Source organism: Zootoca vivipara, chromosome Z2, assembly GCF_965207765.1.
Source record: "Zootoca vivipara chromosome Z2, rZooViv2.hap1.1, whole genome shotgun sequence".
NCBI lineage: Eukaryota > Metazoa > Chordata > Lepidosauria > Squamata > Lacertidae > Zootoca > Zootoca vivipara.
The window spans coordinates 28,156,658-28,177,890 of NC_142585.1; the positions used below are offsets into that span (position 1 = coordinate 28,156,658).

General features: G+C 44.9%; 1 protein-coding gene across 3 annotated transcripts in view; it reads right to left on the reverse strand.

The window, feature by feature from the left end:
* LOC118084534 (actin-binding protein WASF3-like) overlaps positions 1-21,233 on the reverse strand; it is a 70,857-nt gene that overhangs the window by 9,927 nt on the left and 39,697 nt on the right. For 2 of the 3 annotated variants that reach the window (XM_035114150.3, XM_060270591.2), the window contains exons 3-8: positions 15,983-16,117; positions 8,349-8,502; positions 6,988-7,105; positions 5,726-5,901; positions 4,850-5,113; positions 1,278-1,669 (exon numbers count right to left, since the gene is read on the reverse strand). In XM_035114150.3, coding sequence (XP_034970041.3) covers positions 1,278-1,669; positions 4,850-5,113; positions 5,726-5,901; positions 6,988-7,105; positions 8,349-8,502; positions 15,983-16,117 — 1,239 coding nt within the window. The remainder of the gene's footprint in view (positions 1-1,277; positions 1,670-4,849; positions 5,114-5,725; positions 5,902-6,987; positions 7,106-8,348; positions 8,503-15,982; positions 16,118-21,233) is intronic. The other variant, XM_088664669.1, reaches the window with a different exon arrangement.

Sequence of the window (21,233 nt, forward strand, 5' to 3'; positions counted from 1 at the left end):
ACCAGCTACAAAAATGGCCACAATAGAGCATGGCATAAAAGAAAATGACTACCACAACTAAAACAGCAGAAAAAGAGGCATGACCACAAAATGGAGTGGCTTTGGATGCCTCACTGCTCCCATTAAGGGGATAAAATACATCTACCGTGTTTCTCATATTTTAAGGCATCCCTAAAAAATAAGGCATGGCAGGATTTTCCAGACCTGGCGAAATATAAGGCATACCCCGAAAATAAGACATGCTGGTATGGTATGGAAGGGCACACCGCGCCAAGTCCCGACCCAGCGGGACCCAGCAAGGGCAGCAGTGCGCGCTTTGCCGAGCCCCGACTGAGCGGGAGCTGGCAAAGGCAGCAGCCCGCCGCCGGCTTGGAGCTCGAGCCGGCAAAGGCAGCAGCCGCGCTTTGCCGAGCTCCACCGAATCGGGTGAGAATTGCGTTCGTACCCCTGCCTTGCAGCCTCCGACCCTTCACCCAGGGCGTTCACACGTGCATCCCCACCCCCGACCCGCGTCCTCGTCTACCGGTACCTGAAAGCTGCGCACGCGGCATTCCAGCACAAAGCCGCCAGCCAGCGTCGGAAGAGGAGAAGGAGGTGCCGCCGAGAAACCCAGAAAGGGGAGGCGCAGCGGGAAGGAGGAGGAGACCGGCAGGGAGGGATCCGGAAAGTTGCGAGCGACTTCCTGCTCCCCCCCCCCAACGGAGCGAAAACCAGCAAAGGCAGCAGCCCGCCGCCGGCTTGGAGCTCGGCAAAGCGCCGCTGCTGCCTTTGCCGGCTCGAGCTCCAAGCCGGCGGCGGGCTGCTGCCTTTGCCAGCTCCCGCTCAGTCGGGGCTCAGCAAAAAATAAGACACCCCCGAAAATAAGCCATAGGCTTATTTTCTTGAGTAAAAAAAAATATAAGACATGACTTACAATATGAGAAACACGGTACATCAGTCATCACCATGCTCACTCACAAAGACAAGCACTCTATAAGTATCCTGTTTAAGGAGAATGAGAGGTCAAGCCAATGCAAACAGGAACTGAGGTGGAAGAGCAGCCAGCCTCTCACAAATGGTGGATTTGGATGAGATATTTACTGAGACCTTTTGTGGGCACCATGGAACATACTATTGGAAGTACTGATGCCTGTACATGCTGTTTGGATAAGCATTGTTTAATGGCTTCCAATCACTTTATTTTTACCCTTTAGAATTTCAAAAGCAAGCAAATAAATAAATAAATAACAACATGGACTCTTTGCGGGAGGGAATATTGTTATACAGAAAAAGCTCACCTCTACGAATTGCAGCAAGCAGGTCGCTCCTGGCATCACTCATTGGTATCAGCGGGAACTGAGGCTTCCGTGGTTCAACCATCATGGCTGGGGGAGAGGCCAAGTGAGCTGGTGAGGTGGTAATCGTTGGGGGTCCAGGGGGAGGGGGCGGAGGTGCAACGGGGGGCCCCATTGGGCCAGTCTGAGGGGGAGAAGCAGAGTAGGGGCAAGGTGGGGCTGGTGGAGGGGAAGGTGCGTAAGAGGAGTGAGCAGCAGTGGCAGCTGCATTGGGCGCCATGGTGGGAGGGGCAGAGATAGGGCTGTCAAAGGCAGTTTGAGCGGAGGGTATCACCGGGGGAGGAGGAGGGGGAGCAGGTGGCACAAAGTACTCGGCCATTGGCACTTGCTGTGGGCTGAAACGAGAAAGGAAAAGAGACAATTTGAAACACACTCTGGTCCAATCAAACATGGCACACATCTACAAGATACAGGTAGGTAGCCGTGTTGGTCTGATCTGAAGAAGTGTGCATGCACACGAAAGCTCATACATATTACAAACTTAGTTGGTCTCTAAAGTGCTACTGGAAGGATTTTTTTTTGAAAGATCTACAAGTTAAATTTAATATATAAGTCGGCATCAGACAAATGCTAGATACGTGGATCGAATAAAGCGAATTACAGACACATCTTTTGGAACTGCTCTCAGATACATTTTGAAAATCTGTTTCAAAAGGCTAATGTTTCTAATATTGTTCACTGTTAGAACTGAAAATATTTCTACTTGGTTATCTGGAGGGTGTTATCTTTGGAAATGATTGGAAAATAGTGATCCACCTTATAGCTGCTAAGATTATGATAGCTAAAAATGGTGGGGGAGGTTATATCTCTTAATATATGTTAAGGGTTGGGGGGGGGGAAACCACCCTGGTCTACAGTAACAGTTGATTGAGTTAACTAATTATAAAATAATACATATACATTAACCTAATAGGTTTTGGAAGAATTTGTGTTTTTTGTAATGTTTAGGAACAGCTAGTTTACTGATACTGTTCAACCTTATGCTGCTGTAATTCTATGATTATTTCTTTATGTATATTTTGGTTTACTTTATTGCATCTATAATAAAATGGAAACAAAAACAAATGAGCAGCTCAAGTCACAGAATTAGGCTATTTTAAGTTTAGCCCTTCTTAACTGCTGCACAACTTTGGAGCTAGAGCTATGGTTAAAGGCAACTCCTCCCTCCAAGTAAGTGAGCTAGAGCAGATACAGTCCCACATACGTGGGAATTTTCAGAGTACTCAGACATGGCAGGCATCCAGATACAGAATGGCAACCAGTACTAGTGCAAGAAAGTCCAGTTGCTAATGAACTCTTGTGGTGAGCTTGCCCAACTCATGACCCACCAAGATGTGCAAAAACATTTTGTTTTCCTAGGCAAGCAGTTAAGCAGTAAAGACTGAGGGATCACAGTAAACTAGACTAAAACCTCTAATTTTTGGATAAGGGGTAAAAAGGAAGTGGTACTGTATGTTATGTATGCTGCCCGGAAGTGGCTTTCCAGGGTTTCAGGCTTTCTCTTCCAGTCCCCTCTGAAAATGCCAGGGAATGAACCAGGGACCTTCTGCATGCTAAGCAGATGCTGTGCCACTAAGCTATGGCCATTTCCCAATTAATGTAAGAATTAGGTTGCATAAAACCATTTCATGTTGGTTATCATTAACCACTATACCTTCTAACGGGAGGTATAAATAAAAAAATAATGACACACACACCAGAAAATTCCTGCTGAATCAGTCCAAAGGCCCATTTAGTCCACCATATTGATCTCACAGATTGCCTGCGGGTAGCCAGCAAGCAGGATCTGCGTGCAACAGCACTCCCCCCCACCTGTGATTCCTCACAAGTAGCATTCAGATGAGCTTCCCAGATGTACTCACTACTCTGTGTGCACAAATCTCATGTTCAAATTGCATACATGTTTAATACTAACTGTATCTGTTTGGACAAACTAACTGTATACTAACTGTATACTAACTGTATCTGTTTGCATGGTGAAAAACTGACTGGCGAGTTCAATAAAATCCCTTTCCAGACAAAAATCTCATAGGAAAAGTACGGTAACTGCTCTCTTGCTGTCTGCTGTCCATAGTCCTGAAAAAGGAAGAGCTCTGAAAAAGTGAGACCTCCTCCACACTTTCCAGGCACAGACTGCACTTTAAAACTCCATATCTGAGCACTCTCCGCTCCCCCCTCCCAGAGATTTCCCTGCAAAACCCCACTCTTTACCAGTGAATCAGAGCAAATAGCAATCCATGGTAAACCTGAATTGTTGTGCTTCAGCTTTAAAGAACAGGTTTTTGCAGGGGAAAGTCCTGAGAGGAAAATGACACTTGGGCATGGAGCTTTGAGGCAAGGACCTGTTGCTGTAAAGTGCAGGGCAAAAGGTAAGTATGGATAAGCCCTTTGTCTAGAAGTGCTATTTCACATTTTACAGATCCTCCAACTATAGGTGTCAGCCTATTGCATTTCTATATTTTCTATGCAGCCCCCTTGGTCTTTTTTCAAGCCTGGCTTTTGAAGCCCTTAGCCATTGATCCTACAAGGACTTGCAGATGGTTTAATTTTTCCACTGGGAATGCCTCTTCTTCCAAAGGAGGGAAAAAGATAAGTAAATTGGCATGTAAATTCTTGCAAATTAACAATGAGGGAGTAAATTCTGCCCATGGGCCTCCATGCAAAAGGGGGTCAAGAGCAGCATGGGAATGGCAGAATTTGGGTCTTAAGCTCAGTTTTCAGCATTCATTTACTGAGTAATGACAAAGGCTAGGAACAACTGGGACAGAACTTAATCAAGGGGAAAGGAGCTAGGTGAGTAAAGGATGCAGGGAAATGATTGGGGATTCTTGCTGAGCCTAACGGAGTGAAGTCAGCCTGCCCTTGTGGCCACCAGAGAAGGCTAGCAGCATTCAGTGCTGTTTCAGATGCCAGCACTTTCCCAGGTTGGGCGACATGGATGCTGGCTGGCGTTTACATGAAGGGATGAACAGTGATGAATATACAATCAAGTTCTCTCTTGGGAGTCCTGGCAGGATTTAGATTGTCGCTCACATTACTGTACCAATGAGCAGCCTCTGTGCAACCATATTATTGCCAGCTGGTTTTATAGAATGCAAGCCTGCCCTACTATGGGGAAAACTCATATGACCTTCCAACAAATGTAGAAAAAGAGGAATATTTATATTTTCCTCATATTTCTCAGGATTTACAAATACAGCTCTATTCCTTGTAATCAGCTGATCTCTGGACCAGCTGTTTTCCAATGTGGAAACCAAAGGGTGGAAACTTGAGCTTGGTCATACCAAAATAGGAATAATAATAATAATAAATCAATGGCAAAGAAAGGGGTTGGGGTGAAGTTTCCCAGCTCCTTGCATATCCATGGATCTGACTGCATTCTGCTTCTTAACACCTTTCCTACACAAGTTTCCTACACTATCAATACCCTGGTAGCTTTAGACAGTGCCAAACTCTCTTTCTGAAAGCAGAAAGCCACACCTAACGGGGGAAGGAAAGCAGGCAGGAATCCATACCCATAATCCTTGACTATCTGAGGCCTCGGTCCATTTAGCATAGTCTCTGACGGCTGCGGTACATGGGGCTGTTGGACCCGGTTGAGACTGTTCTGCCGGCTTCCTGCTGCTGAGGGCCTGTAGACATGTTCCTGGGCCTGGTTAGCCACCAGGATGACCTCTTTGTTGTCTGCTGACAGGTGTGAGGCTGGAGCTAATATCTGCTGGGCAGGATGGTTAGGGCTGGCCGGGTATGAATGATCAGCTGCATCTGACGCATAAGATCTGTCACACACAAAAACACCAAAAGGTTGTACTCCTGAATGGGGTGGGTGGATGGAAGGAACCAAACTGAAGGGAAGATTAAGATGACATCTATCAGCTGCTGGGATCAAGGCATGGTGTGTGTGTGTGTGTGTGTGTGTGTGTGTGTGTGTGCGCGCGCACACACACACACACACATTTACACGCACACGCACACACACTTAAAGGAACACGCACATGCAGCAAGGATGGAGCAGGCATGGATTAGGAAGTTAGCACCACAGTTTAAGAGATTAGCCTTCTATAGGGGTTTAAGTACTCCTAACTTGTGCTCCAAACAGCACACTGACTTCTCATCTCAGCATCATGTAAATGCAGCAGCAAAGCCCATGCAAAGATTCAGCAGCCCCAGAGCAACAAACATTGTAGTTTTTTTTAATTTGGGGCGGGAGGAGAGTTTGTCAAAAGGCCTAATTTCCCTGAACCTCCAACTAGTAAGATCAGAACCCTTGCTGTTGTGAGCAATAAAAGCATCCAGAAAAATAATAATAATAAGTCAAACAATAATCAAGCCCAAAAAACAGCAAAAGAAATAAAAAAGATCGAGCAAAGCGTGTAATACATAAAACCTGCCTATTATCTGGGGACAGTGATCCTTCCGATGAGGCCATGTGATATGGGGATGGTGAGAACCTGTTATCGGGCCGGAATTCCTTATCGTATGCCATCATGTTCCATTCCAGCCGCCGGTTGCGAGCCTTTCGCACTTTCTTCACTTCCCTGGTGGAGTCCTCAACCAGCCGCTGCTCCTACAGAGAAACAGAGTAAAGTATCTGCTGTGTCAACCACCTTTCTGCTACCGATGTGAATTGTAAGGCTTGGCTGGCCTCCACAATGGAAGAGAATCCACAAGGGGTTAAAATACCTTCAGGCTGCAGAGTCTGAGGGTTTCTTTTGTAATGTGCGTGTGTGCGCGCATTTGAGTTTCCCATATGTAAATAATTCCTTACAAGAAAAAAAAAACACAAACCAGCACAACAAAAGGTGAGAATGCTTTCAGCTCAACACAGTTGTTATTTACAGAGAGCTGTGCTTTGTTTTTTCATAATGTAAGTGATTCAAAAATGAATTCATGCGTCTATATTCTGAGGTTGTCTAGGTTATTCTATAACAGTGGGGTCACTGCCCCCTTGATTCTGTACACTCATCCCTAGTGCCCCCTACCCTACCCCACATAAAGCATTATTCAGAATAGCTGCTTGCACCATCCACTAAGAAAGAATAAAATTCAAAGCAGTAACAATGAATTAAAACTATTTGGTTTTACCTGATGCAGTGACACTCACTTTTCAAACACTTCCTGGGCCACCCCCTGGAAATCCCCCACAGGGTGTAGTACTGCCCACTTTGGAAACCTCAGTTCTACAACCTCATGATGACTCTACAGCAGGGTTTTGATGGACCTTGCCCCAGGTCCATGTTTCCACATTTGCCAAGGTAATTGGCCAACGTAAGGGCAAAAACAGCAAACAGCATGACTTTTATACCTTTGCATTTTAAACACGTAAAAGTGAGAGCTTTTTACACCCACCCACAACTTTCCAGCTTCCAGGTATTATCACAGTTAAAGGACACATTCTGACCATGCAGAAGCACTTGAAGAGGGTGAAGAACAAGGTTGGCGGCATCGGGTGTTCAGGGCCACCTCTTCCTACCAGCCCCCACCTGCACACTGTTTGCAATCAACAATTTATTTAGCATTTAATCTCTGGTGGGGTGTGAGAATTATCTCCTCTTTCAATCATCTCTAGAGAGGCAGATTATCTGCTTAGGTGCTCTATAGAGAGACTACCTGAATCCCAACTCCTATATATTCCCCCTTCACAAAAATGTACCTTCTGCCTGCGTTTCTCTTTCCTCTTGTCCTCTGTTGCCTGCAGCATCTTCTCTTTCCACAAGTTGAAGAAATATGAAGGGTCCGTGTAAAACTTCAAACCGTCTTTCTTGTCATCTCTAGAATGAACAAGTGGGGCGGGGGGGGGGGGTTGAGGGAGAGAGAGAGAGAACTATTTTAATTTTTATTTCATAAAATTTATATACCACTTGATTGTAAAAAAACAAAACAAAACCCACAACCCTCAAAGAGAATAAATCATCAGTAAGGAAAACATTCACAGGTAGAATAGAAGAGGGAAACTTGTGGCTTTCCCACTGTTATTGTTACAGGTTAGGGGGGTCAGTCTGAATGACACCCAGGAGTCCCTTCCAAACCTATGATCCTTTGTAGATGAGGCTAGCATCTATAAGGAGAAATCTGCTGAAACAGTCAAGGCTGCTCAGCTAAGAATCCGTAATCCACATCTTAAAGAGTGGCTCTGTTGCCATAAAGACAAACTAGTGAGCCTTTTCTCATCTCATCTCCCAAGATAACACAGTGGTTGGGGAACAACAGGCTGTGTGTGTGTGTGTGTGTGTGTGTGTGTGTGTGTGTGTGTGTGTGTGTTGGCTCATACTGGAAGCTGCAGCACAGAGGTATTGCTTGCTCCATACTGGACTCAAATCTTAGCTTGTGACTTCCCTGGAAGCCCTATGGGGAAGAAAGATCTTCGGGGGTGTTAATGCTATGAGCCCCTCCATCCTATGCTCTGGCTGTATATATGTGCAAATAAAACAACATAATCTAAATACACCACAGTCTCCATTGACTCTCATTGCAAGGAAATTAAACCTAAGGTAAGTGTTGGAACCCCTGCAACATTAATGAATAGCTCTCATTAGCCCCAACAAGCACTGCAAATGATCAGTAGATAAAAAAAAAAAGCACCACAACTCCTCTGTTTATATTATCATTCTATTTCTAGGGTTTCCAAATCTTGTGAAATTTGCATCATTAGATTGGAGTAAGCAGCATTCACTTCAGCTGCTGACTAGCACAGGAAGGCTCTCAAGAAAATTGAGTGTGGCAGCTACTCTCAATTCAAAGTGGCCTCAGAGATCACCCCAAGCTTTTTGCTGACCAGCCAGAGGTATGTGTGTGTTTGTGTACATTAAAATAAACAAATAAATGCATTTAGGAATTGGGGGGAGGAGTGCCCCTCCTTGGTCCTTGCCCTTACAGGACACCTATGCCCTTTGCTATAAAAGGAACACATAAATTGCATAAGCTAACCATTATGGGACAATTTCTTTAAAACTCATTAGACTCCCCAAATGGGCACAGACTTAGTAACAGCGGCTCTTTTGCCAAATGCCCTACCTGTAAGGAGTAAGGATGTTGAGTGGCGGGGGCTTATCGCACCGCTGGTACATCTCCATCACAGGGTTTGGGATGGAATTGCGAGACACCACCTGTTGGTTCTGAATGGTGGAGCTCTTGAAGGCTTTCCGCATGTTGATATCCTGCAGCGAGACTGGAAATCCAAGGCAGAAATGTGAAAAGGATGAAACTCAACACTGTGCACCCGCAATCCCAACACACAATGTGGGTTTTGTTTCCTACAAGTCACGCACTGGTTCTTTGATGCGATGATTCCCATGCTTACCCTACCATCTCAAGGCAGGTAACACTTTACACTATACTGCAATTCTTTATAACCAATATTTTAAATATTGTAATATGGGGGGGGGGGAGCAAGATTAAAGATCCTAAGCAGAATCCCATCACCTACCGAAACCTAAAACTCCTGCCTGCCAGATTATAATCTCCCTCATCTCTCAAGAGCTAGGTTTGACATATAACACAAACACTTTAAAAAATAAAAATAAAAATGCTGTAATTCACTATGACAAATATTTTTTGTAATATAAATACAGAGGGAAAAACAGTTTAAATACAGAAAAAGCAAGTTAAATATTTAATACAATTAAAAGTAATTAACAATGGGTAATCAATATAACCAGTTAATGAACTAACAATCCTATGCAATTTACTCAAAAGGAAGTCTCACTGAGTTCAGTCAGAGACTTACTTCCAGGTAAGTGTGCATACAACTGAGGCTTAATTATCATAACCCTAAGATTTAGACAGCTGTTATATCACATTTGCTTACTTACAAGCGGCATCCAGAGTGGAACCATGAAAACTGCATTGACAATCTCTGCTTTGAGAATTATTGCAGATTTTAAAATGCGCAATAAGTATGGACATACTTTCTACAAAGACCCTGTTACTTCAGGGGTGGGGATCCTTGTGGCCCTCCAGGTGTAGCTGGACTTTCTCCTCTGACCATTGGCCACATTGCCTGGGGCAACGGGAATTGGGAGTCCAAAAACACCTGGAGGGCCAGAGGTTCCCCACCCCTGATTTACCTCACAGGATAAATGAGCCCGATGCGATAAACAAAAAGCTCAGCACCCTCTTGCTGGCTCGGAGAGCAGACCAGGGCAGGGGCTGGAATGGTGCAAACCAGCCCACGCCGTCTTCTGTAGGTCTGCTCCCAAGGCGGAAAGTGCGGCAGTGCTTGCTTTTATAGCAAAGCAGGACCTTGGCCAACACCCACACACACCCCCCAGCTGTATCCACTCAGCCAAAGTACCGCTGTAAGATGTACCTGCCCTGGGACCTTGGGTAAAAGGGCAGGTGATAAATTGCTATAGCAACAACAACACCCCCTATGATATTCTATGCCTTCTGCATCACCTACGCTTTCCATGAAGCAGCAGTTATCCAGCTCCACTACTGAGGGGTGGTGGAACACAAGCAATTACTTCATCAGATTTCTGAAAAAGATTAAGGTTGCTAGGAAAGCAGGGGGTCAGTATGATTTGTGGGGGGATGGCAATTTTCTGATTAACGGAAATGGCAGATGGGAAGATTAGACAGCTGTTCATGTGGCTAAACTGAAGGTTCCTGGTTTCAATTTTTTTAACAAGATTGATTAAAAAAAAAAAACCTGACAAGAACTTTCCAGGTCTATCATCAAAGTACAAGGAAGGAGCAGACCTACAGAGGAAGAAGCAGGGAGAGGATGGATTGCATTGCACGATCCTTGCCTCTGCCTGATCTTCTCTCCCAGCCAGCAAGAGTGTGCCGATGTTTTCTGCCTGCCTCATTCTGCTTGTCCTGTGAGATATCTGCTAGTAGGTAATAGAGTGTTGTGCTGATTATGGGTTGGGGCATTGGAGTCTGATTGATCAACCAGGGACAGATTGAAGGCGGGAGTTGTGTGTGTCAGGCAGCTAGCATAGAAAAGGACCGTGTTAAAGCAAATACTAGAACTATTATCTGATTGTTGAAGAAGTGAAACAGCATTATACTCAAGAAATGCTGGGAAACCCAGCCAGATGGGTGGGTACAAATAAATTATTATTATTATTATTATTATTATTATTATTATTATTATTATTCTAACACCTGCCTTTATTGGTGTATCTGAGATCACACCCCTTACACTCTTCTGAAAAGGTTAAGTGTGGGTGGCAAATATGGATCTAAAACAGGGAGCAGAGAGGCTGTGTCCCTCCTTATGTTGTTGGACTATGGCTCCCATCATCCCTCCAGCCAGCATGGCCAGGTATCAGGGAGGATGGGAGATGGAATCCAACCACATCTGGTGGATTACATGTTAGCCACATCAAATCTGGGCTGTACCATTTCAGACTTCAAGTGAGGGCTCCAACAGTGGAATATTCCTGCATACATATATTCCTGCTCACATACATATAGCCCACTGTATCCTCCTAGAGAGGCTATCTGAGTTGTGGGTGGGCAGCATTGCTTTGCAGTGGTTCCATTCCTACTTGGGGGGTCGTTTTCAGTGGGTGATGCTTGGGGACTGTTTTTGGGTTTGTTTTTAGCACCATGGGGCCTTCAATATGGTGTCCCTCAGGGCTCAATTCAATGGCCCATGTTGTTTAATATCTATATGGAACCACTGAATGGAATCATCTGGAGTTTTGGCATGCACTGTTGGCAGTATGCTAATGACAGACAACTCTATTTCTCCTTTACATCTGCAGGTGAGGCAGTGGATGTGCAGGACCACTGTCTTTCCTCGGTAATGGACTGGATGAGAGGCAACAAACTGAAGCTCAATCCAGGTAAGACTGAAGCACTGTTAGTGAGTGGTTCCCTAGAACAGTTAGGTGGGAGATTACCTGCTCTTGAGAGGGTTACAGTCCCTCTTATGCAGCAGGTACATGGCTTGGAGGTGCTCCTGGATCCATTCTGTCGCTTAAGGCCCAGGTGGCCTCAGTGGTGTGGAATACCTTATGTCAGATTTGGCTGGTGGCCCAGCTGCTCCCCTATCTGGACAGGGATAGCCTGATTTCTGTGGTCTCCTCTCTGGTAACCTCTAGGTTGGATTGCTGCACTGTGATGTACGTGGGGCTGCCTCTGATGACAGTTCAGAAACTTCAGCTGGTGCAAAATGCAGTGGCCAGATTGCTCACCAGAACATGATGGTTTGAGCATATATCACCAATCCTGGCACAACTGCACTGGCTGCCAATTAGTTTCCAGGCCCAATTCAAAGTGCTGGTGTTGACCTATAACACAGCTCAGGAGCTCAATACTATAAGGCTCACCTCTCCCCAAACAAATCGACCCGACCCTGTGCTAGTCATCTAAGGCCCTTCTCTATATCCCCCATTCGAGAGAAGTTCAGAGGGTGGCAATAAGAGAACGGGTCCTTTCTGTAGTGGCTCCCTGATTGTGGAAAGCTCTCCCCAGAGAGACTTGCCTGATGTCATCATTATATGTCTTTAGGTGCCAGGCAAAAACATCCCTCTTTACCCAGGCCTATGGCTATTAAATAATCTATGGCAGGCATTCCCAAACTTCGGCCCTCCAGATGTTTTGGACTACAATTCCCATCTTCCCCGACCACTGGTCCTGTTAGCTAGGGATCATGGGAGTTGTAGGCCAAAACATCTGGAGGGCCGCAGTTTGGGGATGCCTGATCTATGGCTTGTGAAAGTGTGAGGGCTAGGACTGCTATTACGATGACTATTTTATTCTTAGGCTGTCTGTCAGTATGCTTTTTATTAAGTTTTTGATTATGTTTTTATCATTTATGTTCTATAATGTGTTTTTAATGTTGTACACTGCCCTGGGATCTTTTGACAAAGGGCAGTATATAAATGGAATTAATAATGATCAATTGCACATTTATTCAAAATCCAGTTAAAAGTATTTCAATTAATTCAACAAAACTGAACTTGATCTATTGATACCAGCTTTTCAAAACCTGATAGTCACGTACAGTTCCAGCGGCCCTCACACAGGTTACCCCCCCCCAAAGTACTGCCTACTTTGAGAGCCACTGAATTCTAGTATCAGAGAAGAAGGGTAGGGTATAACTCTGCTCTCACCAACCAACCATGGTATTTGGGGGGGCATGGGGGTTGTGTAGGGACCCAGGTGGCACTGTGGGTTAAATCACTGAGCCTAGGGCTTGCTGATCAGAAGGTCGGTGGTTCGAATCCCTGTGACGGGGTGAGCTCCCGTTGCTTGGTCCCAGCTCCTGCCAACCTAGCAGTTCGAAAGCACGTCAAACTGCAAGTAGATAAATAGGTACCACTCCAGCGGGAAGGTAAACAGCGTTTCCATGTGCTGCTCTGGTTTGCCAGAAGCAGATTTGTCATGCTGGCCACATGACCTGGAAGCTGTACGTCGGCTCCCTCGGCCAATAATGCGAGATGAGCGCGCAACCCCAGAGTCAGTCACGACTGGACCTAATGGTCAGGGGTCCCTTTACCTTTACCTTTATGGGGTTTGTGTACCTTAGGAGCATTCACTGATGGGAGTCACCACCTGCAGCTTGAAGTAGCACAACCCAAAATTCAGTGAGAAAAACACCAAAGGTTAAGGTTGTTTTGAGGAAAGTTTTCCAGCTGCTGATGGAAAAACAAGTGGGCTTGTCCTGTCCTTCAGAGCTTGTATTTCACTCCCCCAGTGGATTAGCAGAGAAAACTAAGTGCTAAAGCTAATCCTGCAAGAGCAAGAATTCCCCCTCACCACCTGTTGAGAACACAAAGAGGTTAAAAAAAAAATCATGGCCAGCGGAAATGAACAAAACTAAACGGTAAGGGCCACCACCTGATCTGTAGGTGGTCAGGTGGTCTGATTTGGTTCAGTGACAAAAGTTTTTGGGTGGGGGGACACTGCCCCAAACCCTAGAAATTATTAAATGGTAGGATTTTGATTATTTGGAGTATTGAAGTGAAGATTGGAAGCCAGTGGAAAAGTACAGGCTAAGCTTCCTTCCAAGTCAGGGCCTCACCTGACATTAGCATGACAAAAAGTGTTGATGGCCCATCAAAGAGGAATCCTTGGCCCTAGGCAGACAGAGGTTGCCACATGATGGGGTATGTGTGTGAGGTGACAGGAAAATAGTCTTTTTAGCAAAGTGTGCTAGGAAGAAGGGAGAAAAAAGAGAGCTATTTCTTGGGCAGGCAGGCTGAAGGCTGGCTGGAAGAGATGCCTTGGACTCCAGTGCTGCACTGATGTCGGGGACAAATCCCTCTTGAAATGACCATGCTGCAAGATCTGGAATCCCTCCATGCAGACTGAGGGTGTAAGTGTGTGTATAATTCACATTTCTTAAAGTTATGACAGTCTCAACTGCGTCTTGTGGGGGTGGCACCCAAGTTACTTTTGTAACAATAATGTATTTCTCCCACATGCCTTGCTTCTATTATCCATGTCCTGCTAATTTCTATGTTTGTTCACTGTGCAGTGATAACTAGAGTTACAAATGCCTCAGGTTACAAACTCCGCTAACCTGAAAGAGTTACCTCGAGTTGAGAACTTTGCCCCAGGATGAGAATGGAAATCGTTTGCCGGTGGCGTAGCGACAGCAAGAGGCCCCATTAGTGAAAGCACGCTTCTAGTTAAGAACAGTTTCAGGTAAAGAACGGACCTCCGGAACAAATTAAGTTCGTAACTAGAGGTACCACTGTAGTGTGTTAAATATAGGGCTGCCTCTGAAACTGCAGTTAGTGCAAACTTCTGTTGCAAGACTGCTAACTAGGACTGTGCACAAAGAAAATATATTGATAGTGCTGAGATATCTGCACTGGCTCTCAGTCCATCTCTGGGACACGGGTGGTGCTGTGGTCTATTCACTGAGCCTCTTGGGCTTGGTGATCGGAAGGTCGGCGATTCAAATCCCCGTGATGCGGTGAGCTCACGTTGCTCTGTCCCAGCTCCTGCCAACCTAGCAGTTCGAAAGCACGCCAGTGCAAGTAGATAAATAGGTACTGCTGCGGTGGGAAGGCAAACGGCATTTCCGTGCGCTCTGGCACTCGTCCCGGTCCTCTGTGCACCAGTAGCGGTTTAGTCATGCTGGCCACATTACCCGGAAAACTGTTTTCGGACAAATGCCTTGGCTCCCTTGGCCTGAAGGCTGCAGCTGCGGAGGAGGAAAGTGCAGCCCAAAAGCTGTTGTATCCTCTTCTGCAGCTGCCACCGCCAGGTTTGAGGCAGAATATTTTTTTCTTATTTTCCACCTTAAAAAAAAAAGATGGGTCTTATGGTCTTATGGACTGAGAAATACAGCTTAGCTTCTCAACAAATAAGCAATTATCTTCAGAGACTGAAAATTCAGAGTGAAACCATAGGCCTGTTCTTTTCATCATGAGATAATTGAAGGACTGACATTTCCCAAGGTCCAGGTTTGTGACTTTGTTAACCCAAACTGCTTGCATTCAACAGGACCATATATTGTGCTTTAGATAAAAGGTGCCCACTGCAAAATAAAGGAGGGAAAGGGGGAGTGCTAGAATCCATAAATCAAGGATGGATAACCTGAGATTGAAGGCCTAAATCAGGCACCCCCAAACTGCGGCCCTCCAGATGTTTTGGCCTACAACTCCCATGATCCCTTGCTAGCAGAACCAGTGGTCGGGGAAGATGGGAATTGTCGTACAAAACATCTGGAGGGCCAAAGTTTGGGTATGCCTGGCCTAAATGTTGCCTTTTGCCTAAATTGAAATCTGTGACAAAGGGGTTAGTTTAATCTCTGGTTTGCTAGTAAAACTGAATTACTGTGTCATGAAATTATGCATGTCTAAAATGTGTGCCACCAATATGAAAAGTTTGGAAAGCTCTGGGATAGGGGTTTGCTAGGCAGGACAAACCAGTTTAATTTCCTTAGGGAAATGAAGAGATCCTAGAAAAAGGCTACAGGCATTTTACAGTCAGGGTAAAACAGATATCCATTCTAGGAGGAATTAGGTTTATTAAAAAAAACAGTGTTAGAGAGGAAAGTTAAAAGAAAATTATAAGTAACATTCTTAATTACATCTTTAAAAGAAGTTTTTACTGAAACAAAGTACTGTGCCTTTACTAGTGAAACCACTAAGCTTTATCCCACAGAGTGCTTGTTACTAAAATCAAATTTTGCTTCCACCATGCCTCATCTTTAATATATTCCCAGCGCAAGAAATAAGGGGCCACAGGATCCCTACAATTATAGTAAATGCTACCATATACATAGAATCTCTGAATTAATAGTTGTTTTTGACAGAGTCTCTAAGTTTAAATCACCCAGACCCAGTCATGTTACCTTGCTACCATTTTTACTGGTGGAGTTTGCCACACCACCCACGTTTGGCTCTAACCCTATCCACCTTGGCATGCAAGCCCTGACAAATTACTCTCCCAAATTACTCTCCAACCATAAATCATCCTCTTCATAATGTATGGGTCAAAACCCCCTAATATTCTAGGAAAACAGATTGTTTCCTAGAATTTCCTTTTCCTGGGAGTGTTTTGCCTGTTCTACGGCAGGGTTTTGTTCTACTGAGTCACAAAGGGAAGCTTGAAAATGGCAACACTTCATTAGTGCTTAAGGAAGCAAACATCTAAATGCAATTCTGTCCTCCTTGACCAGATAAACAAAACCAAAGGTTAATGTGACCCAAGTGGCTGCTACTGATGCTGCTTACCTTCTTCCACAGTGGAGTCCAGTTGGGTGACCTTGATCACCAGAAGATCCACTCGCTCCTGCAGGGAATTCATCCGCATGTAGAAACTATTGGCTTCATTAAAAAGCTCCCCAAATATGTCTTCAGCATGTCTGCCTGAAAGACCATGAAACAAAAGAGGTGACCTGTTCCAGGCAAAATAGATTGAGGTGCCTTTCAGGTAGTCAGAGGAAAGGGGAGCAAATTTGTTTATGAACTAGAGGGCAGAAGTAATAGCAACAAAACAAGTGCAGGAGTTTTTTCCGCAACACGGCATACTGTTCTTTTTATTTCCTGGAAATGCTTTTATTCTATTTTCCAGTTTAACAGCACAAGAAGCCCCCATACAATAAACACAACCCCTTTCCCATCATGAGAATATGGTACAGAGGATAGTCTGCCATAACTGGACACGTGTTGCCAGAGGCTGTGTGTCAGAATCAGCTTCTAATACATACATTATAAAGGAATACCGTATTTCTACAAAATCATTTTCCATTGCATATCAGCAAATAGTTCAGAGATGGTAGCACAGCCTTCTCCAACCTGGAGTCTTCCAAAAGTTTGGCTGCAACTCCCATCAGCCCCAGCCAACTGATGGTAGTCCAAAACATGTGGAGGGCACCAGGTTGGCAAAGTGTGCGGCAACATATAGTAATTATTTCGAATAACCATTAATAGATTTATTCTCCAAAATACATTTGACTAATCCTCTTTCTACAGCTGTCTATGTTGGTGGGCACTATCGTATCTTCTGACTGCAAATTCTAAAAATATTAAAGATAAAGGGACCCCTGACCATTAGGTCCAGTCGTGACCAACTCTGGGGTTGTGGCACTCATCTCACATTATTGGCCAAGGGAGCCGGCATACAGCTTCCAGGTCATGTGGCCAGCATGACAAAGGCGCTTCTGGAGAACCAGAGCAGCACACAGAAAAGCCGTTAATGCATGATAGACTGTTGCTCTTCCTGTTCAGTTCTTGTTTGCAGTGGCTCAGCTTTTTCTACATTGAATATGCTGCATTAGAAGTGCTCACATTTCATTACAGTGGTACCTCTGGTTGCAGACACGATCCATTCCGGGGTGCCGTTTGCACCCCGAAAAGTCCGCAACCAGAGCGGTGCTTCTGCGCATGTGCGAACCACACAAAATGCTTCTGTGTGTGCAGCAAAACCCAGAAGTAAACATTTCCAGGTTTGCCACGTTCTTAACCTGAAAAACCGCAACATGAAGCATTCACAAGAAGAGGTATGACTGTAGATACAAAGATTGGACACCCATCCTCTAATCCAGTGTTTCCCAACCTTGTGCCTCCAGATGTTTTGGGACTACAACTCCCATCATCCCTAGCTAGCAAGACCAGTGGTCAGGAATGATGGGAATTGTAGTCTGAAAACAGCTGGAGGCACAAGGTTGGGAAACACTGCTCTAATCTGTTATGAACAAACAAGAGTGCAAAAGAGATCCTTCTTGTTAGCAAGCGCAACAGTGGCTCCTGCATGTGCCCTTTCTTCCATGGAGTGGGGTGAGGCGGCTGAAGCAGGGCGTGTCCACACCATTTAATGGTCCTGCCCAGTGCTTTTTTTTCTAAAAAAAGTTTAGGGGTACTCTCATTTTCCTACTCATATTGAAATACTGCCCCTCAATGAGCCCAAATTTAGATTCACAAAATGTTTAGGGGTGTGCGTCTCCCCAGAAAAAAAACACTGGTCCTGTCTTTTTTCTTTTCTTTTAGATGTAGCAACCATTTTGTATCATGCCACAGACCCTACAGCAGCCATTTTGTGATTGGGCCAGTGGCACTCACCCAGAATTCTAAATGTGCCCACAAGCCCCAAAAGGTTGCTACATGCCATGCATAACATTAATAATCCTCAGTTATGCTTCTTTTGCATATCTTTTGAAAATAAACTACCCCCCAACAATATATTATAACTTTCACTTGCTCCAGCCCCCTTTTCTGTACCTTCTACAGCTTGACAAAATCTAATGCAAGAGAAATCTGAAATGAGAGACCAAATGCATTCTTCGACTGGAATTACAGATTACGTTAAACAAGGGTTTGCAAAAGGAAACAGCAATGGTAAGTTTCATTCCCCCATAACATCTTGGATCACTTATGAAAAGACCTTGGAAAAGACCCTGATGTTGGGAAAGATTGAGGGCACTAGGAGAAGGGGACGACAGAGGACGAGATGGTTGGACAGTGTTCTCGAAGCTACGAACATGAGTTTGACCAAACTGCGGGAGGCAGTGCAAGTCAGGAGTGCCTGGCGTGCTATGGTCCATGGGGTCACAAAGAGTCGGACACGACTAAACGACTAAACAACAAGTTTCATTCCCCCATAACATCTTGGATCACTTATAGTGCTTTGACCAGGCCAGTGCAGATAGGGTTGCCAGACTCAATAGAGCAATGGTCCTCAACCTTGGGCCTCCAGATGTTTTTGGCCTACAACTCCCATGATCCCTAGATAGTAGGACCAGTGGTCAGGGATGATGGGAATTGTAGTCTCAAAACATCTGGAGGCCCAAGGTTGAGGACCACTGCAATAGAGCACAGGACTTCTGTGCCTTTAATTGCCCTGCTCTCTTTTGAGTCTGGAAACCTTAAAGAGAAACCAGCAGACCTTTTGTTTAATTTCCAAGCAAAGGGTCAGAGCTTGTCTGAGGCCCAGGGTGGGAGGTTTGTCCATAAGACGGACCACTGCAGTGCAACCGCCTCATCTGATCTGATGCTACACACTAATTTGCATCAACACAGGTCCAGATTTTACTATTGAAGTCTTGCAGTGCAGATGGACAGGCATGGCCGTTTCGCCCATCAAGTCCCAGGTCGGCTGGGAAGGATGGGGCATTTTTGGCATGACAGTGTAAGTCTGGCAGGCCCCTCTGGCCAACGTAGCCCTCCAAGGCCTGGATCAAGTGTACCCAGCTCCCCTTTCCTCTGCATTGGCCTGGCCTTGACATTATGGAATCCTGTATTTCTGTTCCTAACGTCACCGGCTGTTATCGCTTGCTGTTTTTCAGCCTTGGATTCTGAATATGCACCTGGATATTTTATCTCTTTTGTTTGCTTCCTGTGTTTGGTGCATCCCCCCACCTTTTTTTCAAGGCTGCAATTATTATATTGAGGGGATTTTTTCAGCCGGAACTCACTGGAGCTCAGTTCCGGCAGTTCTCAGGTGGGCGCCATTGCCATTATAAGAGAACAAGGGAGGCATTCATAGTGAATTCCAGCACCTGTTTTTCTAGAAAAAAATAGCAATGATTATAGTACAGTACATGAAGCTCATTTGTGCAGGGGTTGTGTTCTGGGTCATTGCATTTGCCAGCAGTCACACATAAGCCTGTCCCACCCCAGTTCTAGGACTGAGAGCCATGCATGTGTTGGCAGTCGCACGTCAATAGGACGCGTGCAAAATGGTCGCCACCTGTACAAACTTTGTGCTGCAATGGGGGCAAGGAAAGCAACACACTGGCATGTCTCTCCATATGCATGCATTTACAAACATGTGACAAAACCACTCTTATTCCCCTTGGTGGTGTCTTCTCAGAGCTTGTGATTTTATAGCGCTGCATTGCGAAGGGTGTATAATTGTATTATTTTATATATATATTTCCTTGATAAATGTGGGATAACTAGCCTCATATAACCAACATTCTTAAGTCTAATTAATGCATGAAGGGGTTCAGACCATAGAAAAAGCTGTCCTGCAAGGCTCAGGCAGGGGTCCCCAAACTAAGGCCCAGGGGCCGAATGCGGCCCAATCGCCTTTTCAATCCGGCCCGCGGACGGTCTGGGAATCAGCATGTTTTTACATGAGTAGAATGTGTCCTTTTATTTAAAATGCACCTCTGGGTTATTTGTGGGGCATAGGAATTCGTTCAATTTTCCCCCAAAAAATATAGTCTGGCCCCCCACAAGGTCTGAGGGACAGTGGACCGGCCCCGTACTGAAAAAGTTTGGTGACCCCTAGCCGCTCAGGTTTTCTTTATCTTTTTTTGCAGCGAGAAGCTGGGATTTGGGAAAGAAGTATGAGGACTCTTGATAGGGTCCTAGAGTAAGGTTACCATATCTTTTTCAGTGAATCTAGTGACACTTTTCAACTTCCTACTAAATAGATGGATTTTGTCAGGGGACTGATTTGTAAATCCGGGGACTGTCCCTGGGAAGCAGGGACGTCTGATAACCTTATCCTAGAGTTCTTCCTCCTCCTTCCCAAAGCCTAGTTAGTGCTTTCCCAGCTCTGGGAAGGAGGTGGCAGGGCTCTAGGACACTGCCAGATCCTCACACCTCCTTCCCAAAGCCCAGTGCATTCCTAAACCTCAGCCACTTGGGAAAAGCAGCATGAGGGCTAGGTAGAAGGGTGTCAGATTTTGGCCTTGCTTCCTCATGTGAAAAGGAAGTGTGCAGTCCACAGATTCCATGTCAAAGTACTATTGTAGCCCTCTTGTATGAAGGTTGGACTACATAATCAAGACTTTATTCCCCTCCAGTCTACTTGAGAAGCTCAAGGTGTGAAGAGGCTACACTCTAACAAGCTTCTATTGATTTCCTATACCAATAATTTAGCAACATTCACCACTTTGCAACTAAGCCAAGTTTTACTGCCTGTGCAACTTTTCTGACTAATGCATGGAAAAATGAACCTCTGAAATGACCTCTGAAAAGTTTGTAAGTACAAATTTTAACTTACCTAATGTTCGGTCTTCTCCTATGCTAGGGGAAGAAGGAAGTCTTGGAACTCACAAGGGCATATTTTAAAGGTATGCAGCTTAAAATTTGACATTACTTTGCTGCATATTTTGTGACTTTAAATCTCTGCTGGGGTTCTCTCACCAAAGAGAACTTCCCCAAACCTGAATCTAGGCATCCAATAAATTTTCCTTTATATATATATATATATATATATATATATATATATATATATATATATTCTACCTTCCCTCCCTTGCCATTAACAATACAGTACTGAAAAGGTGTTGGGAACCTAACAATTAGTGCAACTCTTTTTGTTGATTTTATTGTTTACAAAGGCCTACCTACATCAGAGTTATGTGACTTGTGCAAGGCTTGCCAACCTTTTTAGGCCTCTAGGCACATCTGTATTTCTGAGTAAGTGCTATGAGCTCTGGGTACAAGTTGGACAGAGTAAAATTAATCTGGGTTTTGAAAAGCATTTAGATAATTGCTGGAGATGGGGCTCAGCTAAAGCAAATTTTATACA